Source organism: Lactuca serriola, chromosome 1 (genome assembly GCF_051521515.1).
Source record: "Lactuca serriola cultivar US96UC23 chromosome 1, Lser_US96UC23_V15, whole genome shotgun sequence".
NCBI classification, from domain to species: Eukaryota; Viridiplantae; Streptophyta; class Magnoliopsida; order Asterales; family Asteraceae; genus Lactuca; species Lactuca serriola.
The window spans coordinates 25,452,023-25,476,102 of NC_136408.1; the positions used below are offsets into that span (position 1 = coordinate 25,452,023).

At 36.3% G+C, this 24,080-nt stretch overlaps 1 protein-coding gene across 1 annotated transcript; it reads right to left on the reverse strand.

The window, feature by feature from the left end:
• Positions 1-5,963: 5,963 nt before the first annotated feature.
• Positions 5,964-9,142, reverse strand: LOC145076458 (polyadenylate-binding protein RBP47C'-like). The gene is made up of 6 exons (XM_079022344.1): positions 8,621-9,142; positions 7,601-8,087; positions 7,144-7,199; positions 6,834-6,964; positions 6,566-6,662; positions 5,964-6,400 (listed from the first exon to the last, which is right to left on the reverse strand). Exons 1-6 carry the CDS (start codon positions 9,008-9,010, stop codon positions 6,239-6,241), a joined length of 1,323 nt encoding a protein of 440 aa, XP_078878470.1. The 5' UTR covers positions 9,011-9,142; the 3' UTR covers positions 5,964-6,238.
• Positions 9,143-24,080: the final 14,938 nt, after the last annotated feature.

Consider the following 24,080-nt stretch of genomic DNA (forward strand, 5'->3'; position numbering starts at 1 on the left):
GTAAATGACACGAATTTGGTATTCTTACATTTACGGTAAGGATTTGGAATTATGAAATGAGTGTCATTGAAATGATTTCAATTGATCTATTTCACAAAGAAAGGACCATAGGTAAACATAGTGTGCAAGCTTGGAGCATGGGATAACTATTGTTTTAATTCAAATATCAAGACGATGAATAATGTGTAATCAATATGTTGATTAAATAAAATGTGTTTTATTTATATTCATAAGTTCTGAGACCATATTGGATTCGATTATTCTTGTGTTTCGCTTTGCATGTTTTGACTTCCTGAATAACTAGGTTTTTCAAACCATCCATAGTTGATCATACTTTGGAAGTAAGTATTGACGCAAGGCTGTCATAAATCTGACTGTAGATTATCTACGTGTTTTAAACATAGCACAAGTTTGTTGTAATGTTCATGAGTACTCTTGGAATAAGATTCGAGTATTGGATTAAACCCATGCTCATCTGAATCACTTCATGAATTTTATTACGAGTGATTGTGAGACGATAATATCTTATATTCTTGAAACCAAGACATGTGAGTTGTAATTTACAAGTCGGTTGCACATTAACATATGTAAACGCACCAGTAACTTGGTGTTATAAAACATATTGTTGTGTGTGATTTGATGAGTAAGTACAAGCAATCATTTGAGTCAAAATTTATCCATTCCTTTTACCCTTAGAGGGATAAAAGCAATATATGTGGGCCCCTCGATGATTTAGTGATGACAACCCTAAGTGCTTGGCCGAACTTGGACTGATTTGATTTTTTCAATTAGTTAGCCGTCATAAACCGGAAATCAGGAAATAACACATGAACAAAGAGAATGATTATAATCCATGTCTTAGTTCATACGATATCTAGAATAGAGGAATATATGATCCCTTATCTAATGGACGCGTCACTGACTAAGTCAGAGTTCGACAGCGACTTTTAAGAGTTATGATTGCTAGTCGGGTTGTGGAGTCATACTTACAATAATAGTTATTAGACTTATCCAAGTGGGAGACTTTTGGATTAGGTGTCTAAGCCCATAACTATAATTGGTATGTACTTGACCCCAGAGTAGCATGGTCCATTTGGGTTACCTTCACCAGAGCAATTTGATAGGACACACTTTTTTAGAAGAGGTTATTTATGATTTATTAATATATTATAAGTTCTAATATATTAATATGAAATCATGTTATTTAATCAGTATTGATCAAGAATTAATTTGTAATTAATTTAGTGATCAAAATAGATTAATTAAATTAATGGGGACTAATTATGTAAATTAGTTATATATATATATATATATATATATATATATATATATATATATATATATATATATATATATATATATGTTGTTTGGGCTTATGATACATGATGGACTAAGTTTATGAATGAATCCATAAAGAGTTAGTCCATATGGATCATGGATCATGGATAATAAGTCCAAGGGTATGAATTAGGGTTTAACCACGACTCTTAGAATCCTAATATATATATATATATATATATATATATATATATATATATATATATATGTCACCCTATAGCTAAAATTGGTTAACCTAGTGTGTTCTTGGAGTTCTCTTAACCGATTTTGAGTGCATAGAATCTCTCTCTCTCTCTCAAGTCCTCCTTTGTTCATGGTGTTTGTAGAAACATTTGAGGCATCACATTTGAGGTGCTAAGTTCTTAGAGGCCAAAACTACAAGCTACAACAAGAGGTAATTCTATAACTCATTTTTATGTTGTTTATGTCAATTGTATGCTAGTTGTAGGCTTTATGCTTTGGAAACAATATTACATGTATAATTAGAGAAAACCTAGATCCAAATCATTTAGGGTTGTATGTGCACCATAGGATGTTGTAGTATACAAAACCCATCAGATACTGTCGAGCATATTTAGGTGCTGGCCTCCCCTTCGGTCTATTTCAACCGGATACTGCCGAGCATATCTGGGTGCTGGCCTCCCCTTTGGTCTATTTCAACCGGATATTGGGTCTATTTCAGCCCTACCACTACCACATAATATCGTAGCTAGTAAGCACGTAAAACATAACAGATAGTGGCATACCAAATAATTATCACAAAGACAATCATCTCTACTACAAACAACTTCTAGTGGGTCGGCATTGGTGTCTTCGACCCACTTCTACCGGAAAGGTAACTCACCTCACACTGCTGGAGTTCACTACAACAAATCCTTAGTTGTTGCCCTGACAACTCCTCGAACTATCAATACCAATATATCAACCAATTAGCAATTGGATCCCAAACCATGATCCATAATCCATACTTGGGGTAAAATGACCATTTTACCCCTAGCCCAACAAGATTCATAACTAAGGCCCAAGCCCAAAACCAAACAAGTCCAAAACTCTAAAATCCATATAAGCCCACTAATGGCCTAATTTTTCCAAATTGGGCCCAAACCCTTGCATGGGCCTTACCGTAAAGCCTAATAAATTATTCCCAATTCAAACATACAACCTTAGTTGGTCCAACAAAGTCCATGCACTTACAAGCCCATAAGAAAGCTCGAACCCGAAATGACCCACAAGGCCCAATAAGGCCCAAATCTATTATAGACCTAACCTAAGAAGGCCCAATGTCCAAAAAGGCCTTAAATACTGAGTGGTCAACCCTAGTCAACTCTTGGTCTAAGGTCCAAAGCCCAAAAAGTTCACAATCCAAGAAAGGCCCAACCTGGTCGAGTACGCCCTATGTACTCATCTGGTACGCTAAGCGTACACGTGTTGGGGCTAGTACGCACTGCGTACCAGGTGGGTACGCCCATCGTACTCCCATGTACTCCAAAATTTTCCAATAAGCACTTAATCACTTTAGCCCTTGCTCCAACTCTCCAGTCTGACTCCTTAAAGTGACTTTTCAAGTAAAGTTGGCAACTTTACTAACATGCATGGCTTAATGGGACTCTAGAGCTCAAAAGAGCTTAATGGATGGTCTTAATTCATGATTAAGCTCAAAATCTCCATAAAGCTTGCACCTTTATGAGAGAGGGAACCTTAGAATGTCCAAATCTAGTAGTTTGAGTCCCTAAAACGACCCTAACTCACCAAGACCAAGCAAAAGGGACTAAAATAGCCAAAAACCAACCCAAAGTAGATATATGAAATGAATAGACAAGATCAAAGCTTTTTACTTCCAATGGATTGCAAAAGATGAGAACTTTCTGGATCTATAAGCTCCCTCAAGGAATTGAGTCATCAACTTTCTTCTTCTCTTACTCAAACCATCATAAACACTCTTCTCCAAGCTCCAAAAGCTCACTCAAGGCATTATAGGGTTTTATGGACGTAAGAAGGGGTGGTGGCTGACTTAAAATGGCCTAAGGAGAAGTATAATGTTGCTTATATAGGGTAGGAATCCGGAAATTAGGGTTTTGGTCTGAAGGGAGTACGCCCCGCGTACCCCTTAGTACACCCGGCGTACTCAAGAAACACCCGCGATCATTCACCTTTATATATTGGGCATACCCAGCTAAACATGGACATGCATCATTGCATGCGCGGGACTGATCTGCTAAGTATTTCCATTAGGGGCTAATTCTGCCAAAACCTTCAAAGTACCATAACTTCCTCATTCTAGGCCCGTTTCCAGCGAACCTTATATCCACAGAAAGGTGGAGAGAATCCCTTCGCTCCTAATAACTCACCCATACCTTAAAACATTTCAAACAAAACCCAAAACCCATAAAAGACCGAGATATCAATTCACAATCTTACCCTTGGCGTCCGATGACACAATCGAATACATGGATCACTTAAACCATGGCAACTACATCCAAAATGGGCTAAATCATTCCTTTCCCGAAGCCCTAAACCCTATGTCAACTGATGATCGAGCCTCAACCCCGAGTAACGAAGCATTTTCAAAACCGGGTGTTACCGCACACTTTGTTAAAAAGTCAAAAAGTCAAAGGTCAACACCTTTGACCTTACGTGCAACGTACCAAGGCCCTACACTTGGCATAAGAGCACAAAAGCTAAAAATAGCGTCTCACCAAGCGACGCTAGGTGTAAATAGATTTACGTTCAGCGTACTCGGCCAAAATCCACATCTTAAGTTTTAAGCTCTTAATCATTAAGACACTTTACTCCAACGTCATAGCTGAACCTAAAAGGTGTTCTAATCCATAAAATCTCCAATTTTATGCCTTAGCATGGCTAAAGAGAGCTTAATAAACGCTGACTTCTAACATCACCAAAAACTCCATAACTCATGCATGGATGAAAGGAAAGGGTCAAGCTTGCATTTTTATGATACCAAGCACTTAAAAACGTCTTAAAGGACATATCAAATGGTCTGGAGTAGTCCATAGTCACAAGGACCAAGGTTTTGGACAAAAAGTTCATAAAACCCAACACTAGCTAGATTTAACAAATGAATCATCAAGTTTCAAACTTTATACATTCTTGAGTTGAGAAAAGCAATGTAGGCTATGAATTTACAAGTTGGAGCTTCAAAAATCAACAAGATTGGACTTCTCTTTCTTCCAAAATGTAACCAAAACACATAAAAAATATGATACATTATTATTTCTGAAATACAAACCTTTTAAACATATAAAATATTTTTATTTTCCTTTTAAAAAATTAAATGAATGTACTAATGTCATATTATTCAGATGTTTAACTATTTTAACATAATTAATTGTTAACTAACATACGTTTTTTATTTTGCATTGAAAAGTTTAAGTATTAATTAATGAATATATTCAAATTTTGATGAAACTAGGTAACTTTTTTAAAATTTATTATAAAAAGTTTACATCGAACCAAGATAAAATTTACTGTATATAAATCTAAAAATATGTGTCAGTTTTTGTTTCATAATATAAGTATAGTAAAACTTTTTGACATTTAAATTTTAAAAAACTATTTACTTTTATCAAATTTTGAATATATATTTATATTTTAAATGTTTATAATTTTAAGAGTTTTTTTTTGCAAAATATTTGTAAACTTAAGAGTTTTTTCGCAAAAAATAACTCATGGTGACCTGGAAACCTGCTATTACAGGTAAAAAGGATAAAACCGACAAAAAATGACAAGTTTGCGGCATAAACGAACCAAAAATCTGTCGAAGAGTAAAACCGACATTTTCTTCCAAACTTAAGGCTTTCTATGACATTATACTTAAGTGTTATGCATAACAAACTAGTTAAAGCCATTAGGTATTTTAGCTTGATGGGTCTTGGATACTTGATGTTGATTACATGATTCATCCTTTTATATGATTTTTGAGTTATTGAAAAGATTTTCAAGTAATGAGTGAGTCCTAAATTGATAAGTTTGTTTGTGTGATGCTAAGTATCTTTCTGTTGTCTGATTCATCTCAAATGTTTAATTGGTTTCTTAGTCTTCTGTTCTCACCTTTTTTTTTCATGATATATTTGACTCACCTAATCGTTATTCTTCATTCCTTTGTTAGACCTAGTTCGTCCAACCTGAACTAAATAGCCAACTTTGTGAAAAATGCTCTCTATTGTCACAAGGGGCACCAATATCGTAAGATTATTGAGATTCTTAAAAAATTAATGAAAATAAGCTTTCTATGTTTGATGTCAACAAGACAAAAATATTATTAAAAAAAGTTATGATCGAAAAAAAAAAGTAGGACAAAGATTTGATCTTAATCTTTTATTTTATATGTGTAAAAGACATGAATTCATTTCTCACCGTCATCATCGAAAAATGGTCCTAAAAAGTTTTCTAATGACTGGTTATGTATAACAAACACAACCTTAAAGATAACGCGATCTAGGCATAAAGCAACTTATTTAAAAACCAACATACAACAATTCATATAACTAAGGCATATATAAATCATTAGATATATGAATGGATTCAAAGTCAAACTTCAAGAAATGCCATCTTGAGGGGTTGACCATTTCCAAAGTCAAACTTCAATGTTCGATGAGATGGAAGAATAAAATAACAAGCTACCATATAAGCTTTTGTGATTTAGTTTATTAAGATTACCGCGAGTCTTACAGTTAAAATCCCATACATGCGAAAACAACCACATGTTCACCGAAAACCCTACAAAACACTACCTCATGTAGTCAAAATTCAACCACCACTCCACATTCAGAGGGAGGAGAGAATTGGGCGCATTCTACACTCCCAAGAGAGACACTACAAAGATGTAAATGGAAACACAATTTTGTGTCCATTTTTAATTGATGCTATCCAGAATCCTCGATTAGCTTACTTGTTGTTGATGAATGCCATACATCGGATAAGCCCCATATGCTGCAGCATACATTCCCGGGTCATGAGGTGGTGTCATGGCATACTCGTATCCATCATACATGTGCCCCCCATAATATGCTCCCGCCCACTGGTTCCCAAACTCATTTCTCATCTACAAACGATCATAAATCAGAGATACGTGTGAATATATATATATATATATATATATATATATATATATATATATATATATATATATATATATATATGAATTATTAAACAAAGCACCAAGAAACATAAACTTGAATCATAATCGTTATATAAAAGAAATTAATACCTGCTTATTTGCAGGGTTACGTCCCCAAGAAAGTCGCACAGTTTGCTTCCCAATTGTTGTGCCATTTAGTTTCTGCAGTGCCTCCTCCGCATTATTTCTGCAAATACATGTCAAAAGGGCAGCCGAAACAAATCTATATATACAACTCTTTTAACAACCATAAATCTTGGTTACTCAAATCAGTGATCTTTCATTCAAAAGTTGGTTACTTTATTAAAGAATCTTGCTAATGATTTGAAGATATTTTAAAGCAGAAAGACATACGTACCTATTGGCGAATTGTACAAACCCGCATCCTTTTCCAATGGGTATTTTAACTGAAACTATGTCACCATACTGGGAGAAAGGCTGCCTAAGATCCTCATCGCTTACAGTAGGGTCAAGCCCTCCAACAAAAATCTACAACCAATCCAAGAGTAATTAGCCGAAAGTAATTAAAACCATATAAAGAGACCTTCATTTCAAGGGCATTCATGTCTTTTTGCACCACTCTTGTACATGTTCCACCACGTTAAGGCCAGTCATTAACATAACAAACGGGCCCAGACAAAAAAAAAATTAAGGCCATACGTACTGACCGTTGTATTATTAGAATCTCCATCAGATTGAGAGCCACCATTTGACATATAACCACCTACAAAAAAAGCAAATAAATTCTAACTGAGCTACATTTGGTTTGCATACTATAAAAATGGTTTAAACTGAGTATGACACATCGAAAAATTCAACAAATTAAGGATAAACGAAGACCTTGGTACGTACAACGAGGCTCGTTTCCTAAACAAATGTTTCTGAATACATTAAAGGATAAACAACCTTGGTACAAATGTTTCTGCATAACGTCTAGAAAACCAGGTTTTCGCTTTAAGTCGTGAGTGTACAAATTTACTCATCAATTATTTTTTCGTCTATTTCACCAAGTATATGCGTCATCACTACTTTAGATATTTTTAAACATCATTTATTCAACACTGTAGTCTATCCACCTAACACTTAATACCCAAAAAAAAAAGCCTAAATTGAATAAAAATGTACCTTGTGAGCCATATTGTTGTTGATAACCAGACGATTTTCGTGGGGTAGCAGCACCAATACGCATGGGCCTACTTGAACAGTATGTCCCATTCATTTCAGTCATGGCTTGAGTCCTCTCACTATCATCTCCAAACCTTACAAAACCATACCCTTTGGATCTACCAGTGTTTGCATCTATGACCACTTTCGCAGCTTTAACCGATGGATATTTATTAGCAAAAGTTTCATGCAATAAAGTATCAGTTACATCCGCAGCTAAATCTCCTACAAATATCGAAAGATCAGAACCATTGTTTGACCTCTTATCTCCCATGCTAAATGTCGCCCAGTTCAATCGGAATAGTTGTAGTTGTTCTGTATTCGGCATAGCAAGGCATGTATAGCTCTGCAAAACCTTTTCCGCTGCACTATGTGAAAAAAACTCCACAAATCCATATCCCTCTGAGAAACCTGTCTGCTTATTTCTAATCACTTTGATTGAAGCAACCTGCAAATTATATAAATTAACCAAGATAACACAACATTAATTTAAGAAGTATCAAGTCGTACCAAAGCATCAGTTAAATGGATTTACCTCATTAATGCTTTAAGATATGGTTTAAAACATCATTGATGCATTTGCTTATTATCATTAATAAAATGGCGACATTTATATTAACTTGTCCACAGACAGTGAGACAGGTGTATAATATGTCCACCGACACCGGCACCAAAGGCGGCAGTATCCACAGTCACCGGCGGTGAAGATGGTGGTCATTAATGTATATGAATGAAATGAAGATTATTACAACGTAAATTGAAAGGTCGATTAATTAATATTTGATTATAACTAATTAAAGATTGGAGATTTGAATTATCTTTAACAAGATTTGGATACAATAAATAGATTGTTTCGGTTCCAAAAATAACAAAATCAGACATCTTTAATTAACAATAGATCACATTTAGCACATGATAAAACCATGTGCGAAGAAATCGAAAATTAATGTAAATAAAAGATTGAATTGATTAATTAAATACCTCGCCGGTGGAAGCAAAGCAGTTACGCAGGTAATCCTCATCCATCCAATTATGAAGGTCACCGACCCAGATGGTTCTGTTCTCTCCGCCGCCGCCACCTGATCCCTGCTGCGGCTGTTGTGCCACCGGATGGTGGAGGTGGTGGGGATGGTAGGGGACGTAGTGTGGGGCCATCGAGTAATGCCCCGGAGACGGCGCCATCATTTGGTGCTGCATTACCATCGCCGCCGCTGGGTACTGCATCGCCACCCACTGTTGCTGTTGTGGCCCAACCCCTACAACCGGTGGAGCCGCCGCTGTCGTCGTTGTCGTCGCCACCACCGCAGGCTGAGTACTGTTCTGGGTTTGTTGCTGCGGATCAGAGCCACCACCGTTAGTAGCTGATTGCATCTTCAAGCACAGTCTCTTTGAAAATAAATTCAGAAAGTCTAAAATGATATTTGTTATACGTATAGGTTTGTGTAATGAAAACGGCGAATCTGAGAGTTTCGAGAGAAAAAGAGATAAGAGAGAGAGGTTATGGAAGGATTCATGGGAAGCCCTACTTCATGACGCGTATGATTTTTCAGCCGTTGGATTAAATAGCGGTTTTGCAATATGGGCCGTTGATTTTACATTATCTGAGCTAAGCCTTGTAAGTGTGCTCTTTTAGTTATGGTCGGCCGCCACTGATTATTTCCTTCTTTTGGTAGTAAAAGGAAAAATAAAACATCATTTCATATCATATAGTTAGATTTATTTTGGTATATAATTATGTATTCTATAATCTATACCTTTTAATTATTTAATTCATCAACATAAAATAGTAATATTGATGTATCATATAGTTTTGAGTAGTTTAAACACTGTCATAATTTCATCAAATATAAAATATTCCATAAATTTTGAATGGTAAGAATAGAATTGTCACAATATATTATTAGAAAGATTTGGTTTTTCCATTATTAGTAAATTTTCTTTCCATAGTTTAAATTCTACTTATAAGATAACGAATATAAAACAGATTGATTTTTAGTATTTGATTATCTGATCAATATGATCTAACTACACACCTTAATGTTTTATTCTTAAATAAATTCAGAGGGCCCAAATAAAATATAACCAATAATTTAAATTCAAATTTTCATTAAAAAGGTTTAAAAACCGAAAAAAAAAAAATCTGGGACCAAAGATGGATTGAGTTTGATCTTCTTAGTTGATAGTCTTCCCTAAAATAATGTTTAAGTGAATCTGAGAAACACAGTTGATGACTTGATGTGGCTTTCAAATCAGGAAATGCATAGGTTTCAGCACCACCAGTACGTACACCATTCAGGCATACCCCAAGTACTCTGTTTCTTTACCAAAAATACATGTCATCAATGGGGTAAATAGTTAATAATAATAATAATAATAATAATAATAATAATAATAATAATAATAATAAACAATAAAAATCTTATCCACAAAGGTAAAATTTATTAACGTAAATGACTAATGTTATCAACCTTGAACTTTTTGTTTTTAATATTTGATAAGTAAGAAATATATTGGTTACTTTATATTTTTACCATTCCTAATATATCCAAATTTTTACTTACAAAAGTTGTTAATCTAAAATAATGATTAATTACCTATATAACATTGGATTTTATTATCTATGTCGGTACTAATGACTTTATTATTTATCTGTAGCGATCATTTTGCATTTTGAACCGGATTAAGGAATATGAAATTTATTTGGTCGGTTACCGGCCAATTTTTATGTTGATTTTGCAACTCATCTACACACGCACATCAATAACTTTTTAGTTGTTAGATGTGTCTTTATATCTTGTCGGTCACTTGTTTTTGTAACGCTTCTAACACACCATGTCCAACAATCACCTATACACCGTAAATAATATAAAATTTATTTGGTCGGTTACCGGCCAAATTTTATGTTGACTTTGCAACCCATCTACACATGCTCATCAATAACTTTTTAGTTGTCAGATGCGTCTTTATATATTGTCGTCACTTGTTTTTGTAACTCTCTAATACACCATGTCCAACAATCACCTATACACCGTCAACGTCGGACCTTATAATAACTTTCAACATATAATAACTCTCGATGATAAAAAGTAAGGATTTATGTAGAACTTTTGATAACACGATTATTGTTGGGTTTTATTCAAAAATAGTCTATAAAAACTACGAGTTTAGGCAAAGGAAACATTAAAACTTGAATAACATTAAAACCATTTTACAACCACCAAATATCATTTTGCAATACATAGATTAAAACAACCATAGAAGGAAAAAGAACTACAACTTTTGAAGACTTTGAATCCTCTCGGGAAGTTGGAAGTTGATGAATATGGTAAAGACTCCAAAGTATAAGCTATCTTTATGTATCCAACAAGCAAGGGTAAACCACCAAAAGATGTTAGTCTTCACTTGTATTATATAATTCTTAAGCCTTAAAAAACTTGTACCAAATAAGTCTTAAAGGAGAAACAACTTAGAACACCTAAATCTACACAACCATTGCAAGAGGGAGAGAGGAAGTGAGGGAGAGAAACTCGTGGTTCAAGAGAAGAAAAGAGATCGAGAAAAGAAACTAGCTTTTTTCAAGTCAGTGATCTCTATTATACTGTAACATTTAAGGTAAATAATGTTGGATTAAAGTGTCTAAGCTCATAACTAAATTGATATAAACTTGCAAATAAAAGCAAAGTCCCTTTTGGGTTGTCCTCATAACTAGAGCTTGATTATAATGACATTTATAGAGAGGGGATGATTTATTAGATTATTATATGATTAATAAACTAATTGAAAATTATGAGGAAATGATTTGTTAATATATTATATGATTAATATATTAATTGGAAATAGATAGTTGGTTTGTTAATTTATTATATGATTAATAAATTAATATAAGATCAATTGTTAAAGTAATTGATTTATTAATTTATATGATTAATAAATTAATGAGAAATCAATTAGAATTGATTAATTATTAATCAGAATTAATCTGGAATTAATTTAAGATTAATTGGAATTAATTAAAGAAGCAATGGGTGAATTGTAATTGTCCAATAGTTGAACAAAATATGCAATTCTAGAACCATCCTAGGGTGGACGGTTTTGGGAGCCTTTCTAGGGTTTCCAAAAACCTCCTGGACGCTAATAATGAAAAGATTTGAATTTGATTAAATCTATTACTTAATTATTCAAATCCTACTTAGTCCCTAAGTTACCTAAACTATAAATAGGACCCCTTGGGCATCAATTTTCGTGACTACTTTTTCTTAAAAGCTTATGAACGAAATTTATGCATTTCCTCCTCTCTCCTAAAAGTGGATTCTAGTTATAGGGTTTGGGTGTGAGGCATTGGAGGCATCATCCTTTTGGTGCTAGCTTTCCAAGCTCTTCAAAGGAATTATTGAAGTAACTTGTTTGGTATAACAATTTTGAGGTACTGTGATTATTGAAATTACTAGGACACATACTAGGGTTTTGTTATTCAAAGTATGTTATCTTAATATGAAGACATAGATCCTTCTAGGTTGCATGTGTCATTCTTAATTGTTAAGTGTTTTTCTGTATTATGCATATTGTTGTGACCTAATAAACATGTAACATTCGTGAATTGATATGTTTCCCTTTTAGCCCTTAATGCAAAATCTTTATGTTTTTGGTCCCTATCTAGTACACAGGGCATACTCTATGATTACGCTTAGCGTACTAGCTCTCTTCTGGACACAGGATTCACCTACATACACAGGGTGTATATGGGGTATGCATGGCATACGTGGTGCAGGGGCAAACCCTAATTTTTAGTGTTTTCACTTTATTTAAGCAACTTATACCACCTTTGTACATTCTATTGATCAACCTCCATCACCCTAAACCCTTAGAACGAAACCCTAGTGCATTTTGTGATCTTTGGAGCTTGGAAGTGAGTTTTGGTGGTATTTTTGGTGAGTTGAAAGAAGAACTCTTGGAGATTGTCTTGGGATAGCTTGAGCTTATAGATCCAGATTCAACATCCTTATCTTTGCAAGCTATTTGAGGTATAAAGTTCTTTACTTGATGAATCATTATGCTAGATCTAGTTTAGGGCCTTGTTTATGCATTTTTGGGTCTTTTGAGCTAAAGTTGAGCTTTTGATCTACTCCAGAAGCCATGGATGTAGATCTTAGCTCCATTAAGGTCCCTTGTCCTTAAAAATGTAATCTTTAAGAGATATTTTGGTCCATGCAAGTGTTAAGATGCTTAATAAGCTTCTTTTTGAGTGTTGGGTTCCATTAAGTCATGCATGGATGTAAAGTTGCCAACTTTACGTATTAATTCACCATTTAGGATCAGATCTGAGAGTTTGGCAAGTTTTCTTAACTGAATAAGTGCTTAATGGAGTGAATTTGTGATCTCGGGAGTATGCGGGGTGTACCTAGCTGATACGTTTAGCGTACTGGCCCCGAAAGGAGTACACTAAGCGTATGAGCTGAGTATGCCCCATGTACTTAGCAGATTGACCTTCAGTTTGACTACCTCAAATTTAAGCCATATTTTGGGCTTTTAGAATTTGGGCCTTGTGATGCCATTTAGGATATTGGGCCATTTGAGCAAATAGGTTGGGCCTTGGTTTTGGGTCAAGTAAGAAAAACAGTAAAATGGTCTTTTACCCTAGATATTGGACAAATAGCATAGATTCTTGATTATGGGTCGAGATCCAATTATTAATTGGATATTATTTGATGATGTTAGCACAAGGATTTTTCGGACCAGCAGACCAAGATTATTTGAGAGATTTAACAGCTAAGGTGAGTTTCCTCACTGTGTTTAGCGGGTGGATGACACCAATGTCGGTGCATAGTTTGTTATGTTTAGGATGCTAGTTGTCTGCGTGACTCTTGCATGTGTTACATGTTTATATGTTTACCGGGCGGGTCCTGATGATTATTTTTGTGCTATTTATCTTTGTGATTTTTATGCATGTGTTTATATGTTATATGTTGGCTGTATACCGGAGGGCCCAATGCGAGGCGAGGCCTGATGACTAACAAATATGTTCTGAGCGGGGACCTATAACGGGCGGGGTCCATTGTATGTTTGATATGTATCGTATGTGATATTTATGAAACTTACTAAGCTTTGTGCTTACGTTTTTTAGTTTATGTTTCAGGTACTTCTGGTTCGAATGGGAAGAGTCCGGGATGATTGTAGTGCACACACTACATCGTTCTGCATTTTTACATTACTTTGATGTACTTGGATGTTATTGATACACTTTGATTCACCATGGTTTCTATGATGTTGTTTTGGGATAATGGTTTTATTAATTTAAAAATTGAAATTTTTAGTCTTAATTTTTGGGACGTTACAAGTTGGTATCAGAGCCTTAGTTTGAGGGATTCGGACATACTCTCGGGTGTGTCTGAACTGAAACTGAGGGTTTGGTAGAATTTTTCAAAAAGAAGTATTTTATAAAAAAAAAAGGTTTTCTAATATAAGAAAAAGGGTGTGGTGCATGCAATCGATCGAGCTCAAGTAAGTTTTCCCAAAATACCCATACATGTTTTATGATATGCTTTGATTTGTGAATTTGTGAACCGTATGCTAGTTAGGGCTAATGATCTGCTCAGGATTTGCATGATAGAATGCTAGGAGAGATGCCTTTATATGCCTACTGTGTGAGCTTGTAAACTTGCATGCTAGTACTAATTAGTCAGGGATAGGATGGTCTATTTAGGTTATGCTTGTTCTGATTACTCGATGCTCAACTGTTGCTTGCTTTATGCTTTTAGGAGTTCCCAGTAACTTCAGCTAACTAGTAAGCAAATATAATAAGTTACTTATTTTTTAGAGTAAATAATTTTAGAAGGTTAGGTTTTAACTCTATTGCGCGGCTCGTGTCTGAATCCAATCGTTGTTGTGTGAGACCTTTCATTCGAAGAATTATTTGGTGTCGGCGATATGTAATTGTATTCATGAGCTAGTTAGAGGATGTTAGAGGGAGTTCCTTCTGCAACTGATGATGGAGATTAGTGTGGTGGTTGCCCTAGGAAAACCTAGGAAGAGATTTAGTGTTGGGAGCCTTGTCTTGTTGAGGATTGTAAGTGTGGTCAAGGAGTGACTTGGAGGATTCAAAGCGATCCTTGAGGAAAGTACAAATTATAAAACCTAGATTCCAAGTATTTGTTTTAACCCATGAGTTTTGTTTATTTTGCACATTTAGTCCCTGATGGCATTTCTGTAAATTTGAAGACATTTGCAGTACGCAGGGCGTACACCCTCGTACGTAAGGCGTACTCCGGAGTGCCTTAGAACGTTGAGCGTACACATGTATGCATGACATATGTAGTCAGAGTGCAAACCCTAAATTTTATGGTTTGGACCCTATTTAAGCTCTTTTCTGGCCTCAAGCACCTTTTTACCTTCATTCTCCATCCTTATCTCGAAAACCCTAAGTATGTTTGTGCTTGTGAAGTTTGTTGGGGCCATTTTGGTGCATATTTGGAGCTCTTGGAGTAGAAGGAAGAACATTGAAGTGGTGGTGTTGCTTTCAAGGCTTTAGATCCAACATTTAGTCCCCCTTGTATACCTTGTGGAGGTAAAACGTTCCAAACTTGATGATAGAATCTCTTGGATCTAGTTTTTCTCAAGTTGTTTCCTTTTTGGTCCAAAACTTAGCCTTATGAGTAGGAGGCACTCGAAGGCATTTGAGTTGTCCTTTCAAATGTTTTTAGGGATGTTAAGTCATAAAGTTGGGTTCTTGGTGACTAGTTTTCCCTCATGCAAGTGCTAGATGGTCTTAATGGTTTAAGAGGCTAGGGTTTTTGGTTGTAAGGACTTAATAGCCATGCTAGGCCATAAAGTTGGAAACTTTATGGATTAGGGTATCTTATGTGACCTAGATCTGAAGTTTGGACGTGGGTGCTTAAGGGATTAAACACTTGATTAAGAAGTTGGCAAGAAACCTCATACGCAGGGCGTACCGAAGGGTATGCTGAGCGTACGAGGTCAGCTCCCTGTCCTTCGGTCAACTACGAGGTATGCCCTGCGTACCGACTAAGTCAACTCAGTTGACTTTTACCTGGTTTTGACTGGGGTTTAACCTAGGGGCATTTTAGGTATTTGAATGGTAGTCTGAGTTTTGGTGGTTTTCTAATTGTAAAGGTGATTGGTAGTGTGAGTTTCGGAGCAGCGTGTCAGTTCAGCTTTCTATATGCCTGTAAGGTGAGTTTTCTCACTATATCAATAGGTTGAAGGCACTTAGGCCAACCTATTATTTGTGATATAGAGTGTTAGCTATAATTGAGATATGTATATGAAAGACCATGATTTGGCCCCTGGAACCTATATGAAAGACCAGTATCTGGCCCTTGACATTTGTATGAAAGACCAAGATCTAGGCCCTGGAAACTGTGTGAAAGACCGGGATTTGGCCCTCGATAGGAAATTGTTTGTAAGACTATGGTTTGTCCCATAGCACTAGTTTATTTATGTTTGGTGTGTGGTACTTTGTGGTTTCATGTACTTCCGGTACTAAGGGGAAAGGCCTGGCGTGATGACATTGCATTCACTCCTCACTATTTTCTGTAATTTTGATATTGTACTATGACGATTTAACATTATTATTATGTGATGGTTTTGGAACAATGTGATGATTGTAACTTTTGTTTTTAATACAAAAAATTTTATTCTGATTTTTGGGTTGTTATAAGTTGGTATCAAAGCCTTGGTTTGAGGGATCCGGGCACACTTTCGGGTGTGTTAGAACTCAAATTGAGGAAAATATAATCTTTTGAAAAGAAAAAGAATTTGAATTTTGAAACAAAAAATCTTTTAAGTAAAAGAGGGGAATGCAATGCGTGCAATCATTCGAGCTCAAGTAATTGTTTCCTAAGTTACCCATACATATTTATTGTGATTAGTATGCTTGATATGTGAACTGCATGCTAGATTAGGGCTAAGGATACCTTCAGGAACCACATGATAGAATTGTCTGATTTGTGTGATGCCTTATAGCTCAGTAGAACTTGATGCCATGTATTACTTGGAATAGATATGGGCTCAATTATTTGCTAAGTGTATGCTTTCAAGTTGTATATGTTTAGGATTATATAACCCTAGAATGAATGATTTAATGTCATTTCATGTTCCTTGTTTGGTTGTGGACTTAGGGTAGAATCTTCATTCGATAGTCTAGTGATCCTACTTTCTGTATAACTTGCATTCATAAGGCAACCGACTGTGTTGATTAAGGGTTTTTGGTACTGCTAGTGGTGAGGGTTGAGAGAATTCCTAGAAGAGTCTAGGATATGTATGTTGTGTAGCATAGGTGGTTCTTGATTATAGTGTGGTAACTTAGAGCAATCAAAATTTACCTTGAGAAAGTTACAGGTAGGTGCAGAAGGTAGTATTGAGCCCGTACTACTAGATGTACAGGACCTATACCTAAGACAAGTGTAGATCCAGGGATCCTAAGGGTACTTGTGTATTGCGAGTTTCCCTTGAGTGTTTACTGATAGTTTACATCTTGTGTTTCAGTTTGAGGATGCTGGTTAGTCGTTTGGGATTAGGAGATACCGGTGTTGGCGCTGAATCGGGTTCAGGTTTTGGCTATGGCTCAGAACCGATTGATAAGAGGTTGCTGGAGCTCATTGAAGTCGAGTTTACTCGCAGTATTCTTGATGCTACCTCGTAATCTTCGGTATTGTCAAGGGGGGGGGAGGGATTTTGGAACTCATGGAGGAGTAGCTCAAGTCTTTTCGAGCCGAGATTGTTGCAGGGTAGGTTGGGGCATGAACTCCCTCATTCCAGGAGTTCAAGGCGCATGGAGCTCCTGAGTTCTTTGAAGTTAAGGACCCCATCACTAGCCGTCGATGGATCGCTGGCATAGATAATGCGCAACGCACAAGCTTTTTCCCTGAGGGGGAAAAAGTGGGATTCACATCCTTCTTATTGTGGGACAGAGCATGAGACTAGTGGGAGGAGATTACTCGAGTCGTGGAGACGACAGGGGTGGTAAAGATGTCATGTGAGGAATTTTTTCAAAGGTTCCAGAGGAATTTTGCACGAGCTATAGAGGTGCAACAACTAGTGAGGGAGTTCTAGGACCTTCGCTAGACTATAGAGATTGTGACAGAAATCACCGACAAATTTAGGGAGAGGGAATTGATGGTCCCACAATACATTGTGAATGAGGAGATGAGGAAGACGAGATATCATGCTATGCTGATGGATGAAATTTGGGAGTTTGTTAGTTTTTCGGGGTGTAAGACCATGAATGACATGATCGAGAAGGCCCACGTGTAATGCTCGCAGATTTGGGCTAGTCAATTTAGAGACAATAAGCGCCAAAAATGACATTTTTATAGAAGATTATTTAGAATAAATAATCTTAACCAACTAATAGTATATGTCACAAGGATTCCATACATATAACGAACGCTGAAATCCGAGTTATAACGGAGAAGTTATGACCCGTCGAAGTTTTACGGCTAAACCGGCACGAGTGAATTTTTAATAAATTACGTTTTAGTCTTAGCGGTCTAAACGAAAGTTGTAATATACGTTAAACCAAGAATGTGCATAAAAAGAACGTCCAAATCTGACTTCGTATGAGGAAGTTATGATTTTTCTAAGATTTAGCATAGCATTGCACAGTCCGGAATTCGAATTTTAGATCGATCAATTTTTAGCCGACACAGCCTAAATAAGAATTGAAGATCTCATTAATAGGAGGTCAACGATAAAATATGTAGAAGTTATGAATTTTACACAGTCGTTAAACAATGTAATCTTCTCATACTGTTAAATCTAAAATTGGTCGAGAATTAGCCGATGGAGTCAAAAGAAGAGTTATAGATCTTTTCAATACCTATGCTTGGATATAAAGAACATCCAAAAAAAAGAGATCTTATGCAAAAGTTACGGAATTTAGAAGTTAGGATGGGCTGATTCGAAATGGATGACGTGGCACGATCTGATTCACTGTTTTCCCCCCACACCTTGCCACCAGATGGTAAGACCTGGCACCCACCTCGATGAGTTGGAGGCTTAGAACTCGGCGAGTTGAGCCATTTTTCAGCCTATAAATACAATGCGAAGCTCACTCATTTTCCTCACAACTTAACCCTTCTTTCTCTCTCTAACTTCTCGCTAAACCCCTCCCAAGCCTTAGTACTTCCCAAGTGCTAAGAGGTGAGTTCCGGAGCGCCAGAAGGCTCTGAGAAGAAGAGATTTTAGCTCAGAAGTTCTGCCCCCATAGAGCCCGGCTCCAAGCCAAAGCTCCCGGTAAGTGAGTTATGCTTACCCTACTTTAAGTATAGTTTATGTTTAAGTTCAATATCGTTATTATGAACTTATAAACAATAAATATATTATAAAATATAATATACAAAGTGTTATTTTAATATATTTTTACTACCCGCGGTACGGGCAATCTGTTTTGAAAGGCCGCATAGGGTTGTTGGATTTCAGAAGTGTTATAATGCCAAAATGGTCCTGCCCTCCAGTTTTTCATGTCTGGCCTCGGTCTGTACATAGTTGTTGAAAGGTATTGTTTAACACTGATAAAACAATATCGCTCATAAATATTCAATATAAATATTTGACTAAAATCTAGCGGTAATGATACTAGGTTTCGTCAAAGGAAAATAGAATCGTTAGAAGTGAAGCACTGCCCTAGTTTGGAATCATCAATTTAACAAGTGAGTGCATAGTCCCTTTCATGAACATGATTTTAATAATAGTATTAATTAAAGTTTTAAATATATGTTTGTGTGTGAAATGTTTGTTATTGCCTGAAATACGTGTTAAGAGCATATTTGATAATATATGATGATTTAGGGTACAGAACAAACCTAAATTAATTGGGATGGATATCGGGTAGTATCTACTCATGAGTGTGGGTGAGATATACATGGAGAGTCGAACTTAAAGTTTTTTCATTGATCCGAGTGCATGGATTAGATATAGTTATTTTTCCTTAGTCCGAGAGTACAGAGAGGACATAGTTATTTATCCTTAATCCAGGAGCATGGAATAGACATAGTCAATCACTCAATTGTCCCTAGTCAGAGAGTATGGAATATGCATAGTTATTGATCCAAGAGCATGGATTAGACATAGTCAAGTGTCCCTAGTATGAGAGTATGGAATAGGCATAGTTTTTGATCCGAGAGCATGGATTAAACATACCCAATTCGGGAGTATGGATTAGGTAAAGAGGTTAATTTTAGATCTGAGAGTATAGATCGTGTCGTTGTGGGTATCGACGGGGTGGGGTAAAATTGCTTATATGAGGTGAAATTGTATATGCTGTGAGTTCTAAAACACACACACACACACACACACACATATATATATATATATATATATATATATATATAACATTGTGGGATTGAAATCCCTATGTACTCACCAGGTTTCCCAAGCTGACCACTCAGTTTATTTGTATCATAGGTGTCAATACGAAGCTACATTACACCTAGAGATTAAAGGAGATATAAATCACCAGTGTAAATGAATGTAAGGTCTGTTTATGCTTATGTTTATGTATTGACGGTGACATCCCAAAGTTTTAATGTAAACAAAATACATTTCTTCGAAAATGCTTTGATAATATAATTATCATATTTTCTGGGAACAAATTCCGCAACATATTTCATTAAAACTATACTCTGATTTTCAAATAAAGCATAAACAAATCGGTCTTTTCTGGCTGTGAAATTAGGGATATCACAGTTGGTATCAGAGCATTAGTTTAAGCGAACTAGGAATAAGGATTTATTTCTAGACTTAAACTTAGAATGCTAAGCGATGATTGTGAGGAGTGTGTCTAATATATTTTAGGAAGTACACTTAAATAGACACAAGAACTAGCTTATTTAGGGAAGATGCCTAAAACGCTTTTATGTGCTAATGATTTGTGATGCTATCGTTTGTTCGGATCTATGGTCTGTTGCCGACCAGATCTAGAAACTTTATATGTTCAGATTTCTAAACGTTTAATTACGGTATCTAAACTGGCATGTAACTTTTCGAAAAAATAAGGAGATTTATACGTCTATCGTAAATAAAGCTTTCCTATCTAAATTCTCGTCACTACACACCGAACGTCTGATTTGGTGCATAGATCGACATGGTGGGAACTCGAAGTGGATATGGAAATGGTAACACTAATCAGTGGCCTGTGATTGAGCGTGTACCAGAAGTAGCAGCTGCACCCGAGCCAATCACTATGACAGGAGTACAAACAATGATTCAAATAATATTGGATCGTCAGATGGAACAGACAAGGCACCTACTTCAACATAATAGGGATGAACCTACTGTGCCTGTTGAACTGCCTGAATTGAATGAAAGTCAGTTAGAAGAAGGAAATTATAGTAGAACCGTTGGCCAAGATGAACCGCCAGTGGTTATGAGAAATAACCAAGACGAAGGGATTGAAAGAAACGGATGCAAGTACAAAGACTTCACGACTTGAAAACCATCAAATTTTATTGGGAAAAAAGATTCAATCAGAGTTAGGGACTAGATCTCTAAAATGGAGCTAGCTTTCATAACGTGTGGTTGCAAGGGCTAGCTACAAACCACTTATGCAACGCGTCAATTTAGAGGTGGTGATGTTCGCTGGTGGAACACCTTGGGGAAGACCATAAGCCCCAATGAGCCACTACAACTGATATGGGCAAAGTTCTTGGTCCACTTTAAATGCAAGTTTTGCTCAGCCCAAAACACGTTGGAGCTAAAGAATCAGTTTCTAACACTGAAGAAGGGCAACATGTCCATTGACGAGTATACCAGTGCATTCACAGACAAAATGGAGTTTCCTTTACGCATTGTCCCTGATGAGCTAACAAAAATCAATAAGTATACGAAGGGACTACCATGGGCGTATGTTGTCCCAATACGCCAGTCACCTACTTTTAAGACGGCCATTTGGGATGCTAAGTCTATGGAAGAGATGATCAAGAATAGAGCCGCCAACAAGTTTGAAGTTGGCAGGAAGAGGAAGTTTGAGGGGTCTTCAAGATTCAAAAATAAAAATAAGTTCCTGAAGTCTGACCCCAACAACAAGAGGTATGGGATAACAATGAAGAAAAGTGGTGAGACAAGAGTAGAAGGAAACACACTGGGAGATGCTCTAAAGAGGTGACCTGCTTTAAATGCGGGAAAACTGGTCACTATGCCAGTGAATGCACGACCAAGATAGAAGATTGCTTTAAGTATGGTGAAGAAGGACACTTCAAGCAAGACTTCCCAAAAAGGGAAGGGGCTACAAAGCCAAACGTACCACCAAAAGGCAAGAGCATTCTAGATGATCCTTAATGAGGCATGTGACAACTATCAGGATTGAGGATCTATATATCTGAAGATCGGGGTATGAAGTAGCCATATAGATAGTATCTTGTGGTGTAGCCTAATATAAGAATAAGAGTTATAGTGTAAGGTAAACTTGAACATCTATGTAATCGTTTCAAGAAATAATATAAACCTTGGTTTTGTTATCTGGTGTGTTAATTTGCTAAGTGAAATTCTTGTTTGGTGATTTGGAAAACTGAGAGACGATACTTGGGACGAGTATGAGTAGGTGTGAAATGTAGTAGAGGCCTATACTACCAGAAGCACAGGACTCGCACTTGGATCAGGGAAAGTCACAAGGTTACCAAGAAGCTAGTAATTGATTCTGTATTGTTTAAGTATGTCGTTACCATCATTTCAGTAATGACTAAGAAGATGATTGTTATTCTGACCCCAGTGGTCATATCAAATCGAGTCCGACTAAGACAAGTATGTTACTTGGTTTAAAGAACCAAGATCGATGTAGCATCTGACTTAAGCCAAAAGATTGAAGTGAAAGATAATCGAAGCGATCAATAGAAGTATCGTGATCACCGTTAAAGTAAAGAAGCTTGTATCTAGAATTGCTACATGCTAGAATGGGATTATATCACATTAGAACATGAAGGAATGTATATTACATTACAGAATTTGACTCTAAAAGACCTGAGTCTAAGCTTTGCATCATACGACATGAGGTCATTAGAACACGACCTATTGGTCTGTCATGATAATCGAAGGAATGAACTTCTCTTAAGTTAATTTTGTTTAAGAAGAAGTAAGAGTCTCCAATAAGGATCGATTTTGTAACTTGAAGATTACGATTGAAAGTCCAATATAGGATAAAGACAGGGTGGAAGATTGAGCACCGCCTACAGTCAACAAGTCGAAGAGTTAGATACTCATTTGAAGGAACATAGAAGTTATGGTTATTACCTAGGATGAAGAGATAACATATGGAGTCATTATACAAGCCCTATTTCGTTGATGATTCCGGGACGTAATCATCCTAAAGGGGGGTAATTGTAACGTCCGCAGATTTGGGCTAGTCAATTTGGAGACAATAAGCGTCAAAAATGACTTTTAGATAGATGATTATCTAGAATAAATAATCTTAACCAAATTTTGGTATATTTCACAAGGATTACGTACATATAAAGAACGTTGAAATCCGAGTTATAACAAAGAAGTTGTGACCTGTCGAAGTTTTATGGCTAGACTGGCACGACACCGCGTAACATAAAAAGTGAATTCTTGACAAATTACTTTTTAGCCTTAGTGATCTAAATAAAAGTCTTAGTATACGCTAAACCGAGAACGTGCATAATCAGAACGTCCAAATCTGACTTCCTATGAGGAAGTTATGATTTTTCTAAGATTTAGCATAACGGTGCACAACCCGAAATTCGAATTTTAGATCGATCATTTTTAGCCGACACAACCTAAATAAGAATTGAAAATATCATTAATAGGATCTCAACAATAAAAAGATAGTCGAAAATGGAGTCCGTATGTAGAAGTTATGAATTTTACACGGTCGTTAAACAGTGTAATCTTCTCATACTATTACATTTAGAATCGGTCGAGAATTAGCCGATGGAGTCAAAATGAGAATTGTAGATCTTTTCAATTCCTATGATTGGATATAAAGAACGTTGAAAACAGAGCTCTTATGTCAAAGTTACGGAATTTAGAAGTCGGGATGGGCTGATGCGAAGTGCGTACGCGACACGATCTGAGTCATTGTTTCCTCTCCACGCCTTGCCAACAGATGGTGAGACCCAACACCCAACTTGATGAGTTGGAGGCTCAGAACTCGCCGACTTGAGCCATTTTCAGCCTAAAAATACCATGCGAAACTCACTCATTTTCCTCACACCTTAACCCTTCTTTCTCTCTCTAACTTCTCTCTAAACCCCTCCCAAGCCTTAGTACTTCCCAAGTGCTAAGAGGCAAGTCCCGGAGCGCCAGAAGGATCCGATAAGAAGAGTTTTCAGATTGGAAGTTCTGCCGCCGTAGAGCTTGGTTCCTAGCCAAACCTCCCGGTAAGTGAGTTATGCTTACTCTACTTTAAGTATAGTTAACGTTTAAGTTCAATATCATTATTACGAACTTATAGATAATAAATATATTATAA